The sequence below is a fragment of the Bicyclus anynana genome, chromosome 14, assembly GCF_947172395.1.
Source record: "Bicyclus anynana chromosome 14, ilBicAnyn1.1, whole genome shotgun sequence".
Classification (NCBI taxonomy): domain Eukaryota; kingdom Metazoa; phylum Arthropoda; class Insecta; order Lepidoptera; family Nymphalidae; genus Bicyclus; species Bicyclus anynana.
Window position 1 is genome coordinate 2,514,938 of NC_069096.1, and position 24,575 is coordinate 2,539,512.

A 24,575-nucleotide genomic window follows, 5' to 3' on the forward strand; every position below is an offset into this window, starting at 1 on the left:
TGTAAGCCCGCTTCCACCCTATATACCCCCCAGTCGCCCGCATATCATGGGAGTGTCATCAACGAACTTGCCAAGCTATAGACTTCTCATCACTTAACATCAAGCCTTTATGCACGCCATTGACGATCAATTATTCTCACGTTTCTGCAGCAACCACGACTATAACTGATCGTGTATTGGTTGCTGCGTGTATGACGGCTCGATTTATGAAACGTCTTCGCTGCCGTTTGCGCTGCAGAAACGTGAGAATAATTAACCGTCAATGGCTGACTATAGACTCCATAAAGATGTCATCCGAGGAGGGTTTGGGCAAACACAGAAGCATCGCCTGATGGTGCCAGAAGCAGAAGAAGACATGATTGGTAACGTCTAGCGAGGCAGGTTCTATGGTAATTGGTCTGAGGCATTGGTACTTAAATGCCAATGGAATAGCTACGTAGTGATCTTAGATTAATCCTAAGATCTTGTTATGTAGTTATGACGTAGCGGATAAAGTGGGTCGACAAGTAGATGATGTTCCTTTGATCAAAGATAGTTAATAAAGTTACGAAGTTTTCTTTGTGCAGCGTAAACAGTAATAAACAAGTTAAAATTAAGAATTTTGAAAAACTCCCAAAAGCTATTTAGAATAAGAGGGACCTTACAAATTTTAGGACAATAATTACTTATGTTTTTTTTTAATCAATGACAAATCTGACGGCTTCCGTGGCGGTGTGGTATGCGCGATGGATTTACAAGACAGAGGTCCTGGGTTCGATCCCCGGCTGGGCCGATTGAGGTTTTCATAATTGGTAAACGTCTGGCTGGTAGGAGGCTTCGGCCTAGTTACCAATCTACCGGCAAAGACATACTGCCGAGCGAATAGTTACAATATAAATCGACACCTTTTTTCACATTATTGTCATATTTCTTCCATTGGATTCCTCGTGTACGGTTACTTATTTGGTATTCTTATTGAAATCACATAAATTTCAGTACAATTGAATGCGTTATCGATATTGGCAATAAAACGGTGTAGTCGTAGGTACGTAGCATTCTCTTTACGATGAGCGTAAAATTGTAATAAAATCTACAATGTCATCTTATTAGGACATACGTATCTAAAAGTCAGAGTCACACAGCGGGCGATGGAACGAGCTAGGCTAGGAGTATCTCTGCGTGATCGAATCAGAAATAAGGAGATCCGCAGAAGAACCAAAGGCAACGACATAGCTCAACGAGTTGCGAAGCTGATGTGGCAATGGGCGGGGCACATAGTTCGAAAAGTCGATGGCCGTTGGGGTCCCAAAGCGCTGGAAAGGCAACCATGCACCACAAAGAGCAGTGTTAGTCGACCCCTCACCAGATGGACTGACTACATCAAGCGAGTCGCAGGGATTCGCTGGATGCAGGTGGCTCAGTATCGTGATGTTTGGAAGTCCCTACAAAAGGTCTATGTCCTGCAGTGGACGTCCATCGGCTGGCATGATGATGATGAACTAAGTAATTTAACTGATTGGGCAAATAAAATTTCTTTGAAAATTGGCCTCATGAGTTCTCTTAATTGTCCGAATTTATGGCCAATTTTCAGCTCTGTATCATTTGTACAATTTGGGCCCGAGTTTGTATAGAGACCTGGTTTCTCTTTTCGTACGATTATAATGGCGACAATGTGTTGCTATGGTTACTCATGACACCTCTTTCACACGATTATATTGTGTTACTACGCATAGTTCAACTAAAAGTCCGCTAACTTACTTATTGTAGAGAACTAATGATTTTAAAGGATATGTCCGAAATTGGCCCCACTTTCAGGACGATGCAGAAATGAAAAATGTATTTAAAATCTTGTATAAGTATTTTATTAGATTACTCCATTAGAATCTTAGCCGAAATAATGTTTTCCAACATGGAATATAAGCTAATTTCATTACTTTCACACTGATTGTTGTTATATATTTTCATCTACTCCTAAAAAGATTGCCCGCTTCCATCTTAGATTGCATCATCACTTACCATCGAGTGAGATTGTGGTCAAGGGCTAACTTGTAAAGAATAAAAAAATAACAAAAAATCACCTCCCAAGTTATGATTTCATCACTAATCATATAAAAAAGTATCTAAAGAACATGGAAAGCTAATAATAGCACATAAAATAACCTGCAAACAGCCCCTGGATCTACCAGATGTGACTATATTCGGGGACGCCCTAAGCATTGCATACAAAATGAATTTCTTATTTTTCGCACGCATGTAGGCAATGATTATTTCATGTTAGATATGTTACGTGCCAACAAAATCACCGCAAAATGTGATCCAAATTTAGCGACTCCACAAAACGCACACATGCAAAATTTTGTATTTACTTACATTACATATTTATGCTAAGAGCATGCCTCCGATTCCGGAGGGTGTGGGTTCGAATCCAGTCCGGGGAATGCACCTCCAACTTTTCAGTTGTGTGCATTTTAAGAAATTAAATATCACGTGTCTCAAACGGTGAAGGAAAACATCGTGAGGAAACCTGCATACCAGAGAATTTTCTTAATTCTCTGCGTGTGTGAAGTCTGCCAATCCGCATTGGGCCAGCATGGTGGACTATTGGCTTAACCCCTCTCATTCTGAGAGGAGAATCGAACTCAGCAGTGAGCCGAATATGGGTTGATAACGACGACATATTTATGTATATATAGTTTGTACACTTCATAAGCACACAACTCGACATTGTAAGTATACAATATTTAGGTATTATGTAATATTAATAATGTGTATTAATAAACTAAATGGAATTAAGACAATTATGCACATTTGTCCGCCTCAGTTTTGTGCGCTAGTGCCCTATCTCTAGTGTAAAATATCGTTGTATGTAGGTATATAAATACCTAGAGCTTTTCTTAATTCATTTATAACGGGAAGTTCCCAGACACTAAAGGATTGTACTGACTGACTGACTTAGTTAAGAGTCGTCAAAACCACAAACAGATTATGAAATAGGATTTGATAATAATAATAGAATATCATGTCGTTGATGATTTTTAGGTGACCCGGATTAGATTTTATATGAAATGACTCATTAGTCATTATCTTGTTTGGAATTGGTGTGATAATTCAAGCATTGTAAATATAGGTACACTAGCAGACGCGGCGCGGTTTCACCCGCGTGGTGTCCGTTCCCGTAGAAATATGGGGAGAATATATAGCCTATAGCCTTCCTCGATAAATGGGCTATCTAACACTGAAAGATTTTTTCTAATCGGACCAGTAGTTCCTGAGATTAGCGCGTTCAGACAAACAAACAAACAAACAAACTCTTCAGCTTTATAATATTAGTATAGATAATCACACGACTCTACGGCGAAAGTTTGTGTGTAAGTGTGTGTATGATTTGAAATTTGGAACGGAAATAGATTTAACTCTGAATAACCACATAGGCTACTTTTTATCCAGAAAAAAATCATGGATTTGTGAAAAACTGAATTCCACGCGGACGAAGTCGCGAGCGTCCGCTAGTAAGGTATAAAAACAGTCTGTATGTAAACATTTTTGGATATTACATAAAACGACCGATATGATGATTTGATTGTTTAATCACAAAGCTGGCCAAACTTAAAGGGAAATCCTATATCCTAGAGTAGGTATAGCTTAGAAAAGGTAGCCTAGAGTAGGTAGGTATAGCCTAGAGAGTAAAGTGCTAGCTAACGCTCGGATTATCTCAACGGGATTGAATCAGAAATGAGGAGATCCGCAGAACCAATGTACAATGTGAACGAGTCGCAGAGCTGAAGTGACTATGGATGATACAGATAACTCGAAAAGGAAATGAACGATGCGGTTCCTATGCTCTTCCTGTTGTTCTACGGAATCAGGGACGTAGCTACCGCCGTTGATACGGGGTCCCTAGGTGTAGGGGCCCCCGTGTGAAAGGTAAAATTAATAAAATGTTATCCACTATCTCACATAATCTGGTGCTGACATTGTTGAAACAAACAATCTCTTTTTTCCCGGGTCCCGGTGCGCCCAAAAATTGTACATTCTACTTAAGTTTAGTCACTATTATATTTATTTTAAGCAAGCATTTTTGTTCCTTTTATGAGAAATCTTAACCTTTCATTGGGTCCCTTAACCTTAGACAATTAAAAAGAATGGACCTGTTTCGCACCCAAATTCACCAACAAAAAAGTCTGTCGTTTTTTGAGGGGGACGAGGTAAACTCACACATCGAAAACATTTAACACCATTAAGTATATTCTGTTTCCATACACTACACACAACTATATAATTGACTCGCAATACACACGCGCGTTGTTTTTACGCAGACTAACCAACACATCGCTTAGACTATCCACAGAATATATAAATAAAATGTTCGATTACTTAATTGATTTTTTGCTGTTCCGTCAAAAGAATCGATTTTTTTTAGAAATCTTTTTTATAGAAAATTTGATAAAATTATGGTAGAAACGTTACTCCATCTTTTACTAAACTACAAGTTTAGTAAAAGATGCATCTTTATAGCAACGATTCTATAGCAACAGTTTTTATAAACGCGTTAGATCATTGATTCTTGATCTTTGACAGAGGGGTAACGGTTTACGAGGCAGGTCCTTTCTTTTTAATGGTCTAAGCCCCTAACTTATTCTGCTACAGGGCCCCTCCAAGGCAAGCTACGCCACTGTACGGAATACAACAAACGGATTGCAGGGAGCTGTTAGCGACGATTTTATACTATTATATGTTACGTGCCTACAAAATCCCCGCAAAAATTGATCCAAATTAATCTACCTAATTCACTGAGCCTTATTTTGAGCGCACAAATGCACAATTTACAGTGGAATTCATAGTCGTTGCATCCCCAGGGGACCATTCGCCCGCTGTGTGTCGAATTTAAACTCTATGCGTTTGAGAATTCGACACTCAGTGAATGGTCCCCTGACGATGCCCCTACAACGTCTATGAATTCCACTGTTAATGTTTACTTAAATTATATACTTGTTACACTTCCTGTCATTATAGACGATATTTAGGTATTATTTGTTTAAATAATTTTCGCTGTTTATTACACGTATGTGACTAAATGAAATTAAGACAATTCGCCTCAAATTCGACGCGCTAGTGACATATTTAAGAGTGTGCAATATGTAATTTGGTGGTTACAAATGGTTCTGGATCTCAGATTCTGGAAAAGTTAGGAGCCTGATATTTGGGTAAATGATATTTCAAAGTGTTAGCTTCGTTATGACTATACAAAATACAATTAGTGAAACTTTTCTCGATATTTATTTTTTTGAAAAATACATGTTTTGCTCACATTTTGCTTTCAATCTCAGGAAAAGCAAACTTATTTTCTTAAATTTTTGTTTTGTATAGAAAATTAGGTATATATCTTGAACATGGCCATTTTGTTTTTCGTTATGTTGTTTCATTTACTTGCAATTAGGTAAAAATGGTTTTGGCGCTCACGTCATAAAATTTGCGTCGCGCGTCAATCGTTCCGTGCTCTTCACTCACGTGAAAGTCATAATTCGGCGTCTCGCTTGCGCTGCGCGCTCTTAAATGTATAAAATCTTTGGCTGTTAGCATAGCAAGATTCTGACAATTCGCAACCTGACGCTTGAAAATCCTTACAAGAGGCTTGATACAGTATAATTTTTTTGGCCTCCAATGGGAAGGTCCATAAACGTGACGGTAGAGTCTAAAAAGCGGGCTTTTATTCGAAAAGTTTATACTCGTACGTTCTATGCGGCATTGTAATGGTCCGCAAAAAATTTGGTTTGGAAGTTGGTGGTTTTATACCCCGTGCCTCGGAAAGCACGTAAAGTCTTCTACAATCTCATCTGATGGTAAGTGATGATGCAATCTAACACGCGAGCGCGGGGTAACTTGTTAGAAGGAGAAAGAAAATCCATACCCATTTGGTTTCTACACATCGCACTGGTACTTACGCTAAATCGCTTGGTCGAAGCCTCCCATCAGCCAGACCTAGACCAATTAAGATTACCTCAAGCGGCCCAGCCGATGATCAAACACAGGACCTTCGTCTTGTAAATCCACCGCGCATACCACTGCGCCACGGAGGCCGTCCCTGCCCTAAAGTGGCGAGTAGGGTGATAACACGTACCTTTCAACGGCGTCCGTGGCGCAGTGGTATGCGCGGTGGATTTCCAAGACGGAGATTCTGGGTTCGATCCCCAGCTGGGCCGATTGAAGTTTTCTTAATTGGTCAAAGTCTGGCTGGTGGGAGGCTAAGGCCGTGGCTAGTTACCACCCTACCGACAAAGACGTACCGCCAAGCGATTTAGCGTTCCGGTACGATGCCGTGTATAAACCGAAATGGCTGTGGATTTCATCCTCCTCCTAACAAGTTAGCCCGCTTCCATCTTAGACTGCATCACTTACCATCAGGTGAGATTGTAGTCAAGGGCTAACTTGTAAAGAATAAAAAAAAAACCTCCATATAGTGCTGCTGTCAGTGTCTTTGATCTCCTTGGTGAGGTGAGTCAGAAGGGCAGCGTTGGCGTTGGTGTACCACTCCACCGCCTCCGTCATGTTGGTACCAGGGTTGATTTTGGCTCTGAAACAAATTTTAAAAAAAAGAAATTCAAAATTAATTTATTTCAATTAGGCTCAGTTTACAAGCACTTTTGATACGTCAGTTGACTATTTGTAAAGATTCTACCACCGATTCGGAAGGCAGGTTCTGCTGAGAAGAAACTGGCAAGAAACTCAACAGTTGCTCTTTTAAAAAAATCAAATTCATTTTTACTTCCTGTGTGAAGGTGGAAGTTGATCTAATGGCCCCCAAGCATTTTTATCATTGAGGAAATCATCAATGGTGTAGTAACCTCGACTAAGTAAATGTTTTTTAACACATTGCTTTTAAGCTATGCATTGGCAGGTCCATCATAGTTTTGGGGATCTTGTTATAGAAGAGTACACCCAAACCTACAAAAGATTTTCTTATTCTTTGGAGATGATATGCAGAAATAACTAACTTATGCTCGTGTCTAGTAAGACGTGGGTTTAAATCTCCTTGTTGTTTGTACAAATTAATATTTTGTCTTACATAGATTATGCTGTTATATAATTCATCATCGTCATCATCATCATCATCATCATCATCATCATCATCATCATCACCACGCTGGCCCAATGCGGATTGGCAGACTTCACACACGAAGAGAATTTAGAAAATTCAGTTTTTCAGATATTTTCCTTCACCGTTTGATACACGTGATATTTTTTTTTCTTCTGGAACAAATTATAGTTAGGTAATTGATTTGACTTACAAAGTGCCAAAGTGATAGAAAGCGCAGTGTTAGTCGACCCCCCACCAGGTGGACTGACGACATCAAGCGAGTCGCAGGGATTCATTAGATGCAGGTGGTTCAGTATCGTGATGTTTGAAAGTCCCTAAAAAGGCCTATGTCCTGTAGTGGACGTCCATCGGCTGATATGATGATGATGATGATATAATATTACTACACAACTAGCGGATCCGGTCAAGATTCGCTTTGACACGACTACTACTATTGATCTACCCCTATCCTACCCCTACCCTACCCTTTCCGACCCCTCTCCGTATCCTCACTAACCTACCCCTAAATCGATTCAGTGGTTTCAGAGCCTATTCAATCTAAACAAACAATCAAAAACTCTTTCATCTTTATAATAATTGTACCTATGGATGAAATACGTACGTAAGATGGAAACCTATTTTTTTACTTAGCATAAAAATATGACATCACACTCCAGAAAGTCGGAATTGAAATGAGAAATCGTTCCTGTAACGGTTATTTCACTTAATCGCTAAAATATAGGTCAAGGTACCTCGGTATAACTTTGGCTGGTTCATAACAAAGTCGAATACATTCGGGCTTCTTTTTGTGTTTGTGCGTTCCCGTGTATTTATTTGCCAAAGAATTAGTCAACCATTGACCTTATTTCATTTTTCCTACTCTGGGTATGGGAAATATAGACTCCGCGCCACGAAACAAGTCCCGTAGACGCGGCGCTAATGTCATAATGTCGCTCATTGTCAATGGTAATGGCGGTCTTATTGTCATTTGTGTGTTGATGTGTGGGACTTCTCCGGCCCGAGAGGCCGGGGCGGGGTACGGTGCGTCGTGGGGGACCTTGCTCCCCCCGTTCTCTCTTCCAACCCCTCCCGGGGTTGAGGTTTTTTGGGCTTAGGTAAAATGCCCAGCCACGGTCGGGGGCCTTATCGCAAGTCCCCAGCCAAAGGCCGGTGTACAATGAAGTGCGCGGCCGAAGGCCGCGCGTTTTTTGTGCTTGAGTGAAATGCCCAGTAATAGCCACGGTCGGAGGTCCTGTGAAGACCAATTTTACAAATACTGATTTTTATTTTTTCACAAACTTCAACCCTTTTCAGCCCTTCAGGGGTTGAATTTTAGTAATTCTTAAAATAAATTACATTTCGGATTTTTTCCATGGTTTATGGTTAAATTTTTATAACTGTAACTCTAAAAATGAAGGACTTTTCATACAAACTTTCAACCCCTATTTCACCCCCTTCTGATTTTTTTTTCGTTATAAAAAGTATCCTTTAACCTGCTCCGTATTATGTTTTCATACCGTTCTAAGTTTCATTTGAATTTACTCAGTAGTTTCAGCGTGTCCGGTCAACAAAAAATATGGACACACAGACAGACAAGAAATCGAAAAAAAAAATATATTGTATCGATTGTATAATACTACTCCATAAAAAAAATTGGTTGCCTGTAAAGTCGGTATACGGGCGAAAGTTTTACGTGACAACGACTTTGAGTGGTAAAATAATTTTAATGTGAATATTAATAATTTGAACCGGTGTGTATGCCTATCTCTCTCACTCTCTCTCGCTCTGTCTCTCTCGCTCTTAGGCGGGCTAACTGTGCTCGAGTGGAAGGGACGCGTGCCTTTCACTTTTTATGTCTGTCTCTCTCGCTCTTAGGCGGGCTAACCATGCCCGAGTGGAAGGGACGCGTGCCTCTCACTCGCTCTCATTGTGAGCGCATAACGTGAGCGGAGCGTAACGCAGTTTCTTGAAGTGTCACCCGGCAAACCAATTTATAAGACGTTGTCACGTCAAAATTTTCAAAATATCTTAAATGTACAGAATTTGACCTGTTACAGTTTTATTATAAGTATAGATACGTACCCATAGGTAGAAATACCTATAGATTAGCTATTGCGCCAAATTCGTGCTTTAATGAATGGTCTCATTTTAAGTCAATCCAATAAGAAGTCATTGCTTGAATTAGTAATAAAACTTGCATTCCATTATTATACGATAAAAAACAGATAATGTGACTATTTAAACACAAAAAGAACTATTCAATTTGAACCTGAACTTTCAAGAAGTTCCTAAGATTAGCTTGGCGCGTTCAACCAAATAAACAAACAAATTGGTCAGATGTTGAGTATAGAATACATACCTCAGTATCGATATTACTCGTTTCTCCAAATAACGCCTGCGAATCAGTTTCAGCAATTCGGTTTTTTCAAGATAACTTGTTTCTATATATCCGATCTTAATGAAACAAATGTATGTTGCCCTGGAGTTTGCTTTAATTAAAATCCATTTAGTAGAACCAGAGAATAGAGCGAACATACATACAGAAGGTCAGACAAACAGACAAGAAAATTAAAAAAAATATTTTTGTATTCTATTCTATTGCTCATTTCTAATTGCCCTAACTTGATTTTAGTTAAATTTGGTCAAAGTACAGGATATTTAAAAAAGGGCTACCTAATATTCATTTAAAAAATTTTAGAACATTAAACTATATGCCATACCATGGCCGTACCGTGATAGTAAAATATTTGTATGACAGTTTCATGGACTGAGTCATACAATATTTCTCACGCATCGGTTAAGATGACTCAATACAAACTGGCTTCGTACGGGAATTGCATTTGAGTTGCGGCGAAAGTGGTACTGTTTGATTTATTATAATTAACCAGATTTTAATAGATGATACTTTTTAATCATAAAGAAACTATTTTTAGGGATCCGTGCTTCAAACGAAAAAAAAACGAAATCCTTACAAGATGCTTGTCTAAACCCTTTACATCGGGAACCAAGGTGTCGAGTTGAAATCAACACCATTATACTCAGGTCTAACAGTAGGTACTTAATTGTGCTAAATTGTTTACAAGTGAGCCCTTAACTACAATCTCACCTGATGGTAAGTGATAATGCAATCTAAGATGAAAGCGGGCTAAAAATTATCAGGAGGTGGATGAAAATCCACACTCCTTATGGTTTCTGCCCGACATCGTACCGGAACGCTAAATCGCTCGACGGTACGTCTTTGTCGGTAGGGTGGTAACTAGCCACGGCCAAAGCCTCCCATCAGCCAGACCTGGACCAATTAACAAAACCCAGGACCTCCGTCTTGTAAATCTACCGCGCATACCACTGCGCCACGGAAGCCGTCAACTTAATCAATAGCAGGCAAAGACAATAAAAGAAGAATGTAAAACTATGAAGATTCACTGCTCACAGAATTTGCATCGATCGTTAACGCATTAGCAGCGAGGTGCTACTGAAATGTAAGAGACGTTTTACGAAATTGCCAATATTTGCATATTGCATGTAACATTCCTTTTAAAACCGTTATTTCCCACAGGTACCTAGCTTCTTCGTATGAAACAAAGAAAATAAGCTTTCAAAGATTTTGCTTTGAATAACGCGTCGTATATTTATGACTAGCTGACGCCGCGCGGTTTTACCCGCGTGGTTCCCGTTCCCGTAAGAATATGGGGATAATATATAGCTTATAGCCTTCCTCGATAAATGGGCTATCTAACACAGAAAGAATTTTTCAAATCGGACTAGTAGTTCCTGTGATTAGCGCGTTCAATCAATCAAACAAACAAACAAACTCTTCAGCTTTACTTTAGCTTTAGAGTATAGATGGGAAAATTATAGGTACTCGTAGGTAGGTAGAGGAGCGGGGGGCATGTACTAACAAATTTTAAACTTCTGGACATATCTCCTGCAATTTTAAAGTTATTGTTATTACTTAAGTACCAACATCACGGCAATGTATCTTTCATATATCCTAAATTCCGTTTAAATTGCTAGGTTTAGCAGAACGAAGCACTTTTCTAAAAAAAGTCAGCGGTTAATACTTACCCCGTGTTGGGGGTAAATATTAACATTTGGTATACTGTATTAAAACCATGATTCAAAGAAAAAATAAAACTGTACTGATATTTATAATCATAAACTTTATTACTAATATGTTTACAGTTCAGAAAAAAAAACAAAATGACATCATCTCTTACTATCGTCGTCATCAACCCATATTCGACTCTCTGCTGAGCTCGAGTCTCCTCTCAGAATGAGTGGGGTTAGGCCAATAGTGCACCACGCTGGCCCAATGCGGATTGGCAGACTTCACACACGCAGAGAATGAAGATAATTCTCTGGTATGCAGGTTTCCTCACGATGTTTTCCTTCACCGATTGAGACACGTGATATTTAATTTCTTAAAATGCACACAACTGAAAAGTTGGAGGTGCTTGCCCCGGACCGGATTCGAACCCACACTCTCCGGATTCAGAGGCAGAGGTCATATCCACTGGGCTATCACTGCTCTCAAATGATTCTCTTGCTATAGTTATTATTAATTTAAAATTCTTCCAACAGGAATTCAATCAGTCTTATAAAAGTTTATTATCGTTTTACCATTTAATATTTCTCTTTACATCACAAAATTGCTCGTTCACTAACGAAAACCTCACAGAACGAGCCATTTTGTTATTTTCATTTTAACACAAAATTACTGAACAGATTTTTATGAAAATTAAATGCTAGGACACACTACAAAAAGGAAAAAAAAAATATTTTTAACAAAAAAATGAACTGATTTCAAAATATTGGATAGAAGCAGGCGTTATTTTGCGGAAGTTCATCATGGTTATATAATGATTTATCTATTTTGCTATCATCCGCAAAAAGCCGACGAACCCATGCGACAACGTCACCCAGGTCCGACAAAATACTCTCTACGTACGTTTCACCCCGAAACTGAAGCATCTTCAGGAGATGTTGACTCTACAACGTGCTTTGCAATTGCATGTAGAGAGTATTTTGTCGGACCTGGGTGATTTTGTCGCATGGGTTCGTCGACTTTTCGCGGATGATAGCAAAATAAATAAATCTTTATATAATCGACTTGAAAATCACAAAATAAACTAAAAAGGGAAAAACAACATCGTACGTGCTACCTCCTGATCACTTTGAAGGCGGTGCCAACACAGTGATGCATTAACTAAAGCCATTAATCAACAACACTAAATAATTCCAGGCTTTCATCAATGGCATGCATCGTATATAACCTAAATACAGTCTTAATGTCTATTTCCTATGAACATGGTGGTGGAATTTTTCTAATAACACTTGGTGTGTAATGACCCAGTTAAAGTGTCACGCTAATGTTTGTGTGCTCGTTAGTGTAACTCCACTTTTAATTGGCTTCAAGCTTTTTTTAGGGTTCCGTACAAAAGGAAAAAACGGAACCTTAATTTTTTTTTATATGACAAATATTCTCATTCCCCTCCAACTAGTCGGGAAAGACTGTATTAGGAGTGGGCACGACAATAGACCGACTGGGCGGGGATCCAACCACTACCCCTCGGTGATGAGTCCGACCGCTCTTACCGAGCTCTTCAAGTTGAGATATTATATATCACTTTGTTGTCCGTCCGTCTAACTGTCTTTGACAGACAGTTAGACGGACGGACAACAAAGAGACCCTCTATTTCAGGAATACAGGAAAATATCAAGTTGTTTAAACCGTATACTCACGTGTACTGGCCCATGATGTTGTGCTTACGTAAATAAAGATACGGGCGGGTTTTTTTTAGAAAAAAACACATATTTCGATTCCACTTTTCGGGCACTTCCCGTTGACCTATGTCTAGAAATATGTCTAGAAATATGTTCGTAAGTAAAATCGTTAAAGACCACAAATAACTACAAGAAAAATCTCGAAACTATACATTTGTAATTAAACCTTAAAAAACAGGGGTTATAATTAAATCTTAAAAGCCAGGTTACTTTTTGGAGACCCTTTAAATATTTTTGCTTCTTTCTTTTTTGGGTCTAATTGCTAAAATTTGGGAAAATCTCGGCTATTAATTTAGGCTATTATATCTCAGAAAAGCACAATTCGAATCCTGAACTAGGTATTTACGTAAGTAAACTTATAGTACGGAACCCTCGGTAGGCATTTCATCCCCACGTGAATGGCAAATAATGGTGACTATACAGCCTGTCCAGTTATGTTGTACTAGCGGATGCCCGTGACTTCGCCCGCGTAAAAATCAGAGTAAGCTTTCTTTCCCAATTTTCCTATCTTATACCTACTTAGGTTTTTTTAATAATATGTACCATACCATAACAAACGATAAGTAACTGTTAACTACCTCCCTAACAAATTTCAAGTTTGTAGCATAAAAAATGAAGGACTTTCATTCAAACTTGCAAGAGGCTTTAAAATTGGTTTGTAACAGACGTCTACCAACTATAAACCACCTTTTTGCCAATTTTCAAGTTTGTAACTTGCGAGAGCCTTTAGACCTCTTTAATACGACCCTGTCACAAAATCCGTTCATAGTGGATACCTACTAACTATAGAGTACCTCCCTGCCAAAGTTCATCTTTATACGTCAAGTGGTTTTTGACATTTCGTGAGGAATGACATTTCGCATTTATACATTTGTATTAAGCGTGGTTAAAAGTAAAACGGACCGCCAAACATTTTACTTCTGACCACGATATTAAAAATGCGGGTTAGGGTGACAATGCTAACGATATTTTTCATAGTCCGACCCAGAATTCGTGATTCAAAGCTTCATAAAGTAACTAGGTACTGGACCAAAGAGGCAGATATAAAGTATTGATATTTTATGGTAGGCTTCACCCACGTAGATTTCGTTCCCATGGGAATATAGGATACAATATTCTTCCCACTGTGGGTACAATGGGAATAAGGGGATAAAGTATAGTCAATGACACTCACAAATAACGTAGCTTTACATTGGTAAAAGAATTTTCAACGTTCAGATAGATTCAGAAATTACCCCTACACTACAGCCTCATAAAACCCTTTTAACCGATTAAAAAAAAGAGGAGGTTCTCAAGTTGATTGGTATGTTTTTTATAGTATTATCTACTATATAGATTAGTTAATTACGTAATAATGGAAAATATGCATCATACAAATTTGACGCGAAGCATGAGAACTTTGTTTATAAAAGCCAGACTTTGATGGATGATTGCCGACTGCATTAACCGAGAAAATATTAAATTATCGCTTAAATTCAATTATGTTATCTTCGTACTAAGCATAGATATTTACGGAACCGCTTATTAAATTCAAATTAAACACGAGTGGTGTTAATAATTATATGTGGCTGTTAGACGTATCCGAGACTTAGTCAGAAGCAATAGAAATTGGTCGTCACCCGAATTTTAATCGTGATCATAGATGGTCACTTCCCACCCCTCAACCGTCTCTTAACGCGCGAAGCAAGCAGCCGCGCCCGCCGCCGCGGTGCTGAGTTGCAACCAGTTCATGACAAAGGGCCCCGTATAGGTTCTAAACAAGTCAGGCATACTCCGACGTTGTATTACGTGAGTTTTAGCCGTGTTTTATAATCAATTAGCTTTAAGGTTATTTAGCGAAGGTTGTTACGAAGCTAAAGGTCTGGCGACTGGAGACATGATTACTACAGTAGAAATTATGAAAAAAATAAAGTTTTATACTTAGAAAATTGAGAATATGGACCCTTGAAATCTGCTTGTCTTGTCGTTGTTCTTGTCTTCCATAATTGGCTACCGTACCATGATAGAACTATCGGATTGACAAATATTCAACCTTCATAAAATCAGGGCCTTTAGCCATGTGCCACTCTCTTTCTGTAAACGCTAATGCTTCGAAAACTAACAAAATGTATGGGACATTAGACATTACATAGGGATGTATGACAGATGCGATCCACAACTTAACCTCGTGAACTGTCGATAGCAAATGTCATTCCCATACTTTTTTTTAATTTTCGAAGCGTAAGCGTTTGTAGACAGAGAATCGACGTGCCATATGGGTACATAACAAGCAAAGGTATGTCTAGCTAAAGCGGGCTTTCGTTCTACAAAAAAAATCGAGGATACTTAGGAGGACTATTAGTACATACCTATATTAGTTTTTCTGAAAAATAAAACTCCTATTCTCTTTGTTTCTTCAATATTAGCACTCAAAGCTTTATTTAAATCGACGAAGATTAACATAATCCTATTGAAACGCAATAACTCTCAATTTCTCTCGCGCAGATGCAAACAAAGTACCTACTCTAGTACTTGCTCGGTGTAATTAATCTTGGTTTAGCTTCGAGTGTATTTTTCCCTTGCTAATCTTTACAAGAACGCGGGTATATACGGGTCGATACTCGTGATAGTAACGCTGCGTCTAAAATATTTGTATTAATTTGCACACATTACATTTTCGATTATGTATACCCATTAGAACTATTTTTGTAGTACAGAAAAAGCTCATTTTTCGGGGGATACGTTCTCTAAATGTGTAGCGAATACAGAAACCGTGAATATGGAATGGTATTTTATATGGGATTTTATGGGATACGTTCTTGGGTGACAAAATAAATAACAAATATAGTCTATATATATATCTTCAGTCTTAGACAATGGTTTGAAGAATTTTGAAATTTTTTCTTGCTTGACATTTTTTAAAAGCTTCTATTCAGAGTGATTTTAAGTAGTGGTATTCTTAAACCATCCATTCGCAATTTCGGCAATAGGTATTTGCATGTCCATACTCCAGGCGACAGGTCCACAACCAACCTATTTTGGGTCAAAGAATAGTCTTCGAGGACTTTCTTGCACTTACTTAAAATACATCAAGTATTACACAAAGTAATTACAGAAGTTCTATGCTCAACAGTAAGAGCGGTCGGATTCATCACAGAGGGTGGTCGTTCGATCCCCGTTGGTCTATTGTATTTCAATTCAATTAAATTTATTTATTTGCAATTGTACAGTTACATTAGCTGATATACAATAAATGTTGAAGTAGGTACATTATACAATTCGCCATATACTGGCATGCAAATTTCTTAAAACACTATCTAAAAATCACTAGTCAAAATAAATACAAAATTAAATTCGTTTTTAACAATATCATATGCGCACTATATTTATTTATATAATTTCAAATGTCTTATTCTCTAAAGTGTCAATCAATTACGTCAAAGTTTATTAAAAAATGTCAAATAAATAATCTTTAATAGAATAATAACATTTCTTGAGCAATAATTCTCTTTAATCTCTCTCTAATTTGATCTTATTCTTCTACGGCAGCACTCAAGTTTCTGTCGGCTAACTCTGGAGGCAGTTTATTGTACAGTTTAGGTGCCATGTGAAATATGCTATTATTATATAAAGATGTTTTATGCCATGTGTAACGATTTTATTTTTTCTGCGTTTACTATCTGAATATTCAAACAATTGACTATTAGTTTTCATAAATACTAGCACCTCATAAATATACAGGCATGGGCAGGTCATAATTTAAAATTTTTCAAAATATGGTTTACACGGTTGTAGTAGGTACCTACTCTTTCTAGACTAGTTGTAGGGGAGTGGGAATTTAGTTATTTGTTTATGAGAGAATCTCGCGAATTGTCTAACCGTGTTATTCATTCTTTCGAAGTTTCGCCTTGATTTATTTTCACAATAGTGAAAAGAAAATCCAACCGTTTTCGTTCACAGTTTTGTACGTCAATAGTCCAACTAAAGATCGAATTAAAATCCATTGCAATTAGTCTGGTTACTAAAAATTTGGATTTGAGTTCGGTCCATTATAATATCTAACCGTAGAGGTACTGGATTAGTCCAGTCCATTATGTAATCGTATAGTTGTAGAAGAGTTAAATTAAAAACCCGCCAAGTTCAAGTCGGACGCGCGCAGGAAGTGTTCCGTACTACTACGTATCTATAAAAACGGCAAGAAAATTACATTTGTTGTATGTAATCTCGTACGTGCCTTCTTAAATATTATCCTGTTTTTTAGTATTTGTTGTTATATGGCAACAGAAATACATAATTTTTGTAAAAATTTCAACTGTATAACTAGCTAAGTTCATCTATACTAATATTATAAAGCTTAAGAGTTTGTATGTTTGATTGAACGCGCTAATCTCAGGAACTACTGGTCCGATTTGAAAAATTCTTTCAGTGTTAGATAGCCCATTTATCGAGGACGGCTATAGGTTATATCTTATTACCGTATTCCTACGGGAACGAGAACCACGCAGGTGAAACCGCGCGGCGTCAGCTAGTATAATATACATCTAGTGATGGACGGACGGACAACGAAGTCTTAGCAATATTGTTCTGTTCTGTTTTGCACCCTTTGGATACGGAACCATGAAAACTTGAAAGCTATATACCTGAGTCCATAAAGCTCCTCCAGAAAGACATGACCGGCGACAGGTGCTATGCGATTCTTGAAGGTCAGCAAAGGCAGCTCGCCCATCTGCTCGATCGCGCTGTCGGTGCCAGCAAACCGCTGGGTCAAGTTGGACCTGGATTGGAGATTCAGGTAAATAAGGTAAACTAATTTGTACGTAAAAAGCAAAGATTTTCTAGATGTTTGCAAAATAAAGAAGATTATAAATTTAAAAATGTTTTGAAAATCGTTTATCGTATTAAGATGAAAATTAAAAAAAGTTTTAGTCTTACATTTTTCAACAAATAAACTATAAATATATAACGCACAAATAACAAAGATATTTGTAATTTTGTTTGAACGCCCATACAAGTCTAACGATCATTATGATCTACGACGTCATTAATTGGTGCCATTTTGTACGGGGCGTTTTTCAGGGATCCGTGTCAGTACCGCAAATATGACCCTTTAAATCCCTGTAACTTTGAAAGTAATTATCGTAGATATCCTGTTATTTTTACAAAATTGCTTTACTATTAGCGGTTGAAAGAATCAAAAAAAATATTTTATTCGATATATTTTTTGTAGAAAATCGGATGATCTACAATTTTTGTCTGAACTATTTTTGCTGTAAAACTCACCGTTTAATTGAAATACGCTAAAAACCAATTTTTGCAAACTTTCACCATTAAATTTTTTTTTTTGTACAAGGGGGATTGATGGGGACTTCTTGCAATTCATTTATTATAATATTAATTATAAATGAATTGCGAAAAGTAAATCTGAACATACTTTTTTAGCCAATTTTTAACTCAATGATTAATATTGTAATCTTACTTCTATTTTAATTTGACTGGATTAATGACCATGGGGTATCATTATCGGTATTTTTGTGCATTTTAAGGGCTAAAAGTGCTAATTCAATCTACGGAACCCCTGCACTGCTCGTGGCTTGACACGCACTTGGTCGGTTTTTCATATTTACGTTCAAGTTGGGATATTGTTTACACAACCTATCCCGTATTTGTTTATTGCCCTAGTTTTCCTCCCAGTATGTCATATTATACCGACTCGCACTTATCTGGATTACTTCACCCTCTGTAGAGTAGTTCCATAAATTTATACATGGCTGCACTTGTATTTATGGGATTTGTTTCAAAAGACTAATCAGGTACGAATCCAAAGTGTTTTCTTCTACGTCATTTAACTTTTATACGTGTCTGAGACTCATGAATCATAGAATAGTTTTTGCTTTAGTCTATTCTATAGTATATTCAGAGAGCCGTGATAGCCCAGTGGATATGACCTCTGCCTCCGATTCTGGAGGGTGTGGGCTCGAATCCGGTCCGGGGCATGCACCTCCAACTTTTCAGTTGTGTGCATTTTAAGGAATTAAATATCACGTGTCTCAATCGGTGAAGGAAAACATAGTGAGGAAACCTGCATACCAGAGAATTTTCTTAATTCTCTGCGTGTGTGAAGTCTGCCAATCCGCATTGGGCCAGCGTGGTGGACTATTGGCCTTACCCCTCTCATTCTGAGAGGAGACTCGAGCTCAGCAGTGAGCCGAATATGGTTTGATGACGACGATAGTATATTCTAATAGTATTGAAATTAGGCAACTGTATCTTAGTTGGAATTATACAAATACAAACGGACGCCCGCGAATTCGTCCGCTTGAAATTTAGTTTTTCACAAATCCCTCGGGAACAATGAATTTTTCTGGGATGTTAAGTCGCCTATCTGTATATCCAAAGTAAAATTTATATCCATTCCTAATTTCAGCCAAATCGGTTCAGTAGTTGCGGTGTTAAAGAGTAACAAACATCCAAACAAACATCCATACAGACTCGCGTTTATAATATTAGTATAGGATTAGCGGACTTCTGCTATATCACCCATTCTTAGACCTCTTTAATCCGGCCCTGACACAAAATCCGTTCTTAGTTCTTCAATTCAACTTCAATACTGAAAAGCCCAGTATGTCTGTACATTTTATCCCGATGAGCACTGTCACAAAAATCTTTGCTACAATGTGCCTAGAAGAGGTTCTACCGGGACCCTACAAATAAAAACAAAAACAGAAACAGGGATAGACAGGGGATGGAATAAAAACAAAAACACGAATGGGGAGAACACTCGGGAGATGAGTGGGTATTAAAACAGCATAATATAAACAAAGCCTCCATTAATGGATATCACAGATCACTACCTATTTATAGTCTATAAACAGTTCAATAACCATAACAGAAATAACTGCCACTTTTAAAGAACAGTGTGCCTAGTGGGAGTTTTCATACTGTTACGGTCGCGTAAACGTAAACGCGAAATTCTAAGGAATTGAAACAGCGCTATCTAGTGGCGTCGAGAGACAGCACAATTAGTTATAGAAAGATTGATAGCTTTCGTCAAAATCGTATCCGAATCGGAAAAATAATCAGTCGTCTATTTTTTTTATGTGTCTTTGTGTGCGTATTCCTATATTATTATATTCGTTTACAAACGAGCAAACTCTACGTAACGTGAAAAGCTAAATCTATACTAATATTATAAAGCTGAAGAGTTTGTTTGTTTGTTTGTTTGATTGAACGCGCTAATCTCAGGAATTACTGGTCTGATTGGAAAAATTCTTTCAGTGTTAGATAGTCCATTTATCGAGGAAGGCTATAGGCCATATTTTATCCCCGTATTACTTCAGGAACGGGAACTACGCGGGTGAAACCGCGCGGCGTTAGCTAGTACTTAATACTCGTACTCGGGCTGATACCGTAAACCGTAAAGTTAACGTATATTTGATTTACGCAACGGTGCCGTTGTCGATTGCATTTGGTAAACTCCCACTAAGCACTCAGTTGAGAGAATATCAATGCAAACTAAACTAAACACTAAACAGTTTATGCCACATTAGTGATCGCCCGCGACTTCGTCCGCTTGGAATTTAGTTTTTCACAAACCCCTCGGGAACCATGGATTTTACCGGGATAAAAAGTAGCCTATGTGTAAATCCAGGTTATAATATATCTCATTACTAAATTTCAGCTAATTCGGTTCAGTAGTCGAGGCGTCAGTAGGCGAACCCAGGACCTCCGTCTTGTAAATGCATATGCCGATTAGAAGCATCACCAACATACATAAGGTACATAAGGAGCTTCTATACAATGGTGCCGGTTACACGCGTAATAGTGGTTTGATATAATTTATTGTTATATTTTAAGAATGGCGGTCTAGAGCTTGTAGCCATGTGGCATCTTGATTTTCTTTCTACAAACTCTAACGCTTCAAAAATTTAAAAATATATGGGACTGATTTTCACTATCGACCTGGTCACGTGATCTATTTGTCGATCGGATCTGTCATTCCCTTACATTTTGTTAGTTTTCGAAGAGTTAGCGTTTGAAGAAAGAGAATCGACGTGCCACATGGTTAAGGGCCCTGCCCCTGTAGCCAAGTGGAACGTTGGTTCTCTTTCTACGATCGCAAATGCTTCGAAAACTAGAAAAATGTATTGGAATGACAGATATAGATTACGTGACCTGTCGATAGCAAATATCATTCCCATACATTTTTCTAGTTTTCGTAGAAAGAGAATCGACGTGACCACATGGCTAAGGGCCCTGGATACTTTTCCCAGTGTTATTTTGAGTCGATGATTTAACTTAAGCTAACTATGGGTCTCATAAGAAGGCCCAGAGTCACACAGCGGGCGATGGAACGAGCTATGTTAGGAGTATCTCTGCGTGATCGAATCAGAAATGAGGAGATCCGCAGAAGAACCAAAGTCACAGACATAGCTCAACGAGTTGCGAAGCTGAAGTGGCAATGGGCGGGGCACATAGTTCGAAGAGCCGATGGACGTTGGGGTCCCAAAGTGCTGGAATGGCGACCCCGCACTAGTAAGCGCAGTGTTGGCCGACCCCCCACCAGGTGGACTGACGACATCAAGCGAGTCGCAGGGATTCGCTGGATGCAGATGGCTCAGTATCGTGATGTTTGGAAGTCCCTACAAAAGGCCTATGTCCTGCAGTGGACGTCCATCGACTGATATGATGATGATGATGATGATGATGATGATTTAACATACGTACCGCAAAGTGCTGCCATTAGTGAATATAAAGAACGCCACTTCAGATCTCTCCTGCTGTAACCTAGTAACCAGTTTGCCAAGTTCAGTAGCTCGGCTGACCTGCAACAAAGTATGTAATTACAAAACCCATGTATCTATACATTTATACTAGCGGACGCCCGCGACTTCGTCTGCCATTAGACCTCCTTAATTCGGCCCTCTTGCAAAATCCGTTCTTAGCAGACGGCCACTAACTATAAGCTACCTCCCTGTCAAATTTCATCTTTGTACGTCAAGTGGTTTTTAAATTTTCGTAATGACCTTTGACATTTATTATATTAAGTTATCAATACCTAAAATATTTCTGTAGCGGGTCCAATTCTGTACATTGAAGGTAGGTATATAGAAAATTTTACTTGTAGGGCATTATATAATCGATACTGATACCTACTAAAGATATTTAATTATTTATTTTTGTCTGTCTCTATGTCTGTCTGAATGGATTTAAATGAAACATAAACTTGGAAGGTTATACGATACTTTTAGTTGCGAAAATTAAATCACAAGGGGGCAAAACAAGGGTTGAAAGTTTATAACGAAAGTCCTTCATTTTCAAGTTACATTTGTAAAAATTTATATGAAAAAAAAATACTAAAAATAATGTCATTCAAGATTTGACGAAATTCTACTCAACGGGTTAAAAAAGAGTTTTATAGAAACCGTTCATGTTATAGTTTTGTAAAATAATTTTATTGGACTATTTACGATATATAAAACATGAGAAAATATTAATAAAAGGGGGTGAAATTAGGTGTTGAAACTTTACATCGATTTTCCCACGGACGAAGTCGAGTCCGTCCGCTAGTTAATATAAATCGAAATGGATGCGAGTGAAAATTTCCATTTACTACGTATACTAAAATACGAAGTATCGATTACGATTAATGAATATCAATTTTCAGTGTCTAATGTTGCTGTTGGCTTGTAGGGTGAGGGTCAGGTACTTATTACCTATAGTCCTTTTCATGAAAGAAGTCCCCCAGACGCGGCTCTCATTGTCATTTTGTAATGGCGGTCTTATTGTCACTAATGCTTCAAAAAAATTGTTGTAATTATATTTCTTTTAAACTTAATGTAATTTAATTTTAACTTACTACAATTTTAATTTTATTAATTAAACATTTGTATAGGTACCTAATAATGGTGAAACATTATTACCTTATACATAAGAACATCTTTGTACAACTAAATTTACGCTTTACGCTTTACATCGGAAATTGATCTTCTCAATCTACGTTCTCGAAGTGATAATAGTTTGGTCCTACCTTGTTCTAAGACAAAGTTTTATAGCAAGTCTTTTACTTCTGAAGCTGTCGAAAGGTGGAATAATTTGCTGTCTTTTGTCCGTGCCAGTAATTCACTTGCCATTTTTAAGTTTTGTTTGAAACGACATTATTTGTCGTTGAATTAAAATTTCATTTTTCGAGGTATTTATTTTATTGTTATTTATTATTTATGTAGTATATATATTTTTAGTTGTAATATATTATGTAATACATATGTAAATTTTAATATTATATTTACGTATATATTATATTATATTTATTTAATTATTTATATATATAATTACATATAATGTATTGCACCTTCCCACTCTTTCTTCGCAAGTTCTCTCGTTAGGGGTTGCCTGGTAGAGATTACTTTTAGTAATAAGGCCGCCTTTGCGTGCTAAGTTTAATTTAACTTTTTATTGTTTTAATTTATATTTGTATTTTTGTGTGCAATGAAGTATTTCTTCTTCTTCTTCTAAATTTAATATTTCCTGCAAATAAATCATTCTGATTCTAATTCTGATCCTGTAAGGAGCTGTCAATTTTAGCTCAGGTTTTAGCCGCGGGACTTCTGTCATGAAAAGGACTCTACGTGATACCTTGAAGGGTAGATAATACATAGCTCGGGTGCCACAGACTGATCACCGAGAGGACAGACAATAATCTATGTAATAGTTTGATATTACATCCAAGATCCCATTTATATAATCGATTGTAATCTACACTGTATTGTGTTCCAATAATGAGAAAATGTCTGTGCTATACTGAGTTGCACAGATGTAATTTGTTTTACAATTAATTTAAAATATCTGGGTGAATGAGCGTCGCTTGCTGTATTTTTAACCGACTTCCAAAAGGAGGAGGTTCTACGTACGGCTATGTGTATGTTTTAGATATTGGATAGAAGCAGGCGTTACTTTGCGGAAGTTCATCATGATTATATAATGATTTATTTATTTTGCTATCATCCGCGAAAATTCGGCGAACCCATGCGACAACGTCACCCAGGTCCGACAAAATACTCTCTACGTACGTTTCACCCCGAAACCGGAGCATCCTCAGGAGATGTTGACTCTACAACGTGCAATTGCAAAGTGTCGTTTTCGACCTTTGCTTCGTCTTTTATAGACCAAAAAGTAGGTGGGGCAAGAGGTGGGCGTTGCCAAGATACTCATAATATAAGCGATTTATCTCACATCGCATTCAAACATTTTTATTAGTGGTGACTTCGATAACTCTATTTGTTCATTTAATAAGGTAATTCCTGACTTATTATGTTTTATTATTTCTAATTGTTCCAAAACGCATAGTCGTAGGCCTTTATTGCAAGTGTGTAAAATGTCATACATATGATTATCTGCCAGCTTATGGCCAGTATCTAGGAGATGCTTTGCAAAGTGCGACCTTTGTGGACGGTCATTTCGAACAGCGGATATGTGTTCCTTGTAACGTGTATCAAAATTCCGACCGGTTTGACCAATATATGTTGCATTACATTCAGAACATTGCAATTTATATACTCCCGATTTATGTTGCTTTTCTAGTTTATCTTTACCATTGCAAATATTTTTAAGAGAGTTATTTGTTCTGAAAGCCACATTTATATCATGCTTTCTAAGTGTCTTTGCAATACGTTCCGACACTGGACCAAAGTATGTTAGACTAGCTTTAAATTTTTTAGGTTTTTCTAATGGAATTCCATAAAGTTCTTTTCTAATCAACACC

The 24,575-nt window shown here is 37.7% G+C and overlaps 1 protein-coding gene across 1 annotated transcript in view; it reads right to left on the reverse strand.

Annotated features, from left to right (window-relative positions):
* Nucleotides 1-24,575, reverse strand: part of LOC112057874 (uncharacterized) — a 90,423-nt gene that overhangs the window by 55,673 nt on the left and 10,175 nt on the right. Inside the window, exons 3-5 of the mRNA XM_052885297.1 lie at nt 21,542-21,639; nt 17,458-17,592; nt 6,428-6,550 (exon numbers count right to left, since the gene is read on the reverse strand). Of these exons, the coding sequence (XP_052741257.1) occupies nt 6,428-6,550; nt 17,458-17,592; nt 21,542-21,639 (356 nt within the window). The remainder of the gene's footprint in view (nt 1-6,427; nt 6,551-17,457; nt 17,593-21,541; nt 21,640-24,575) is intronic.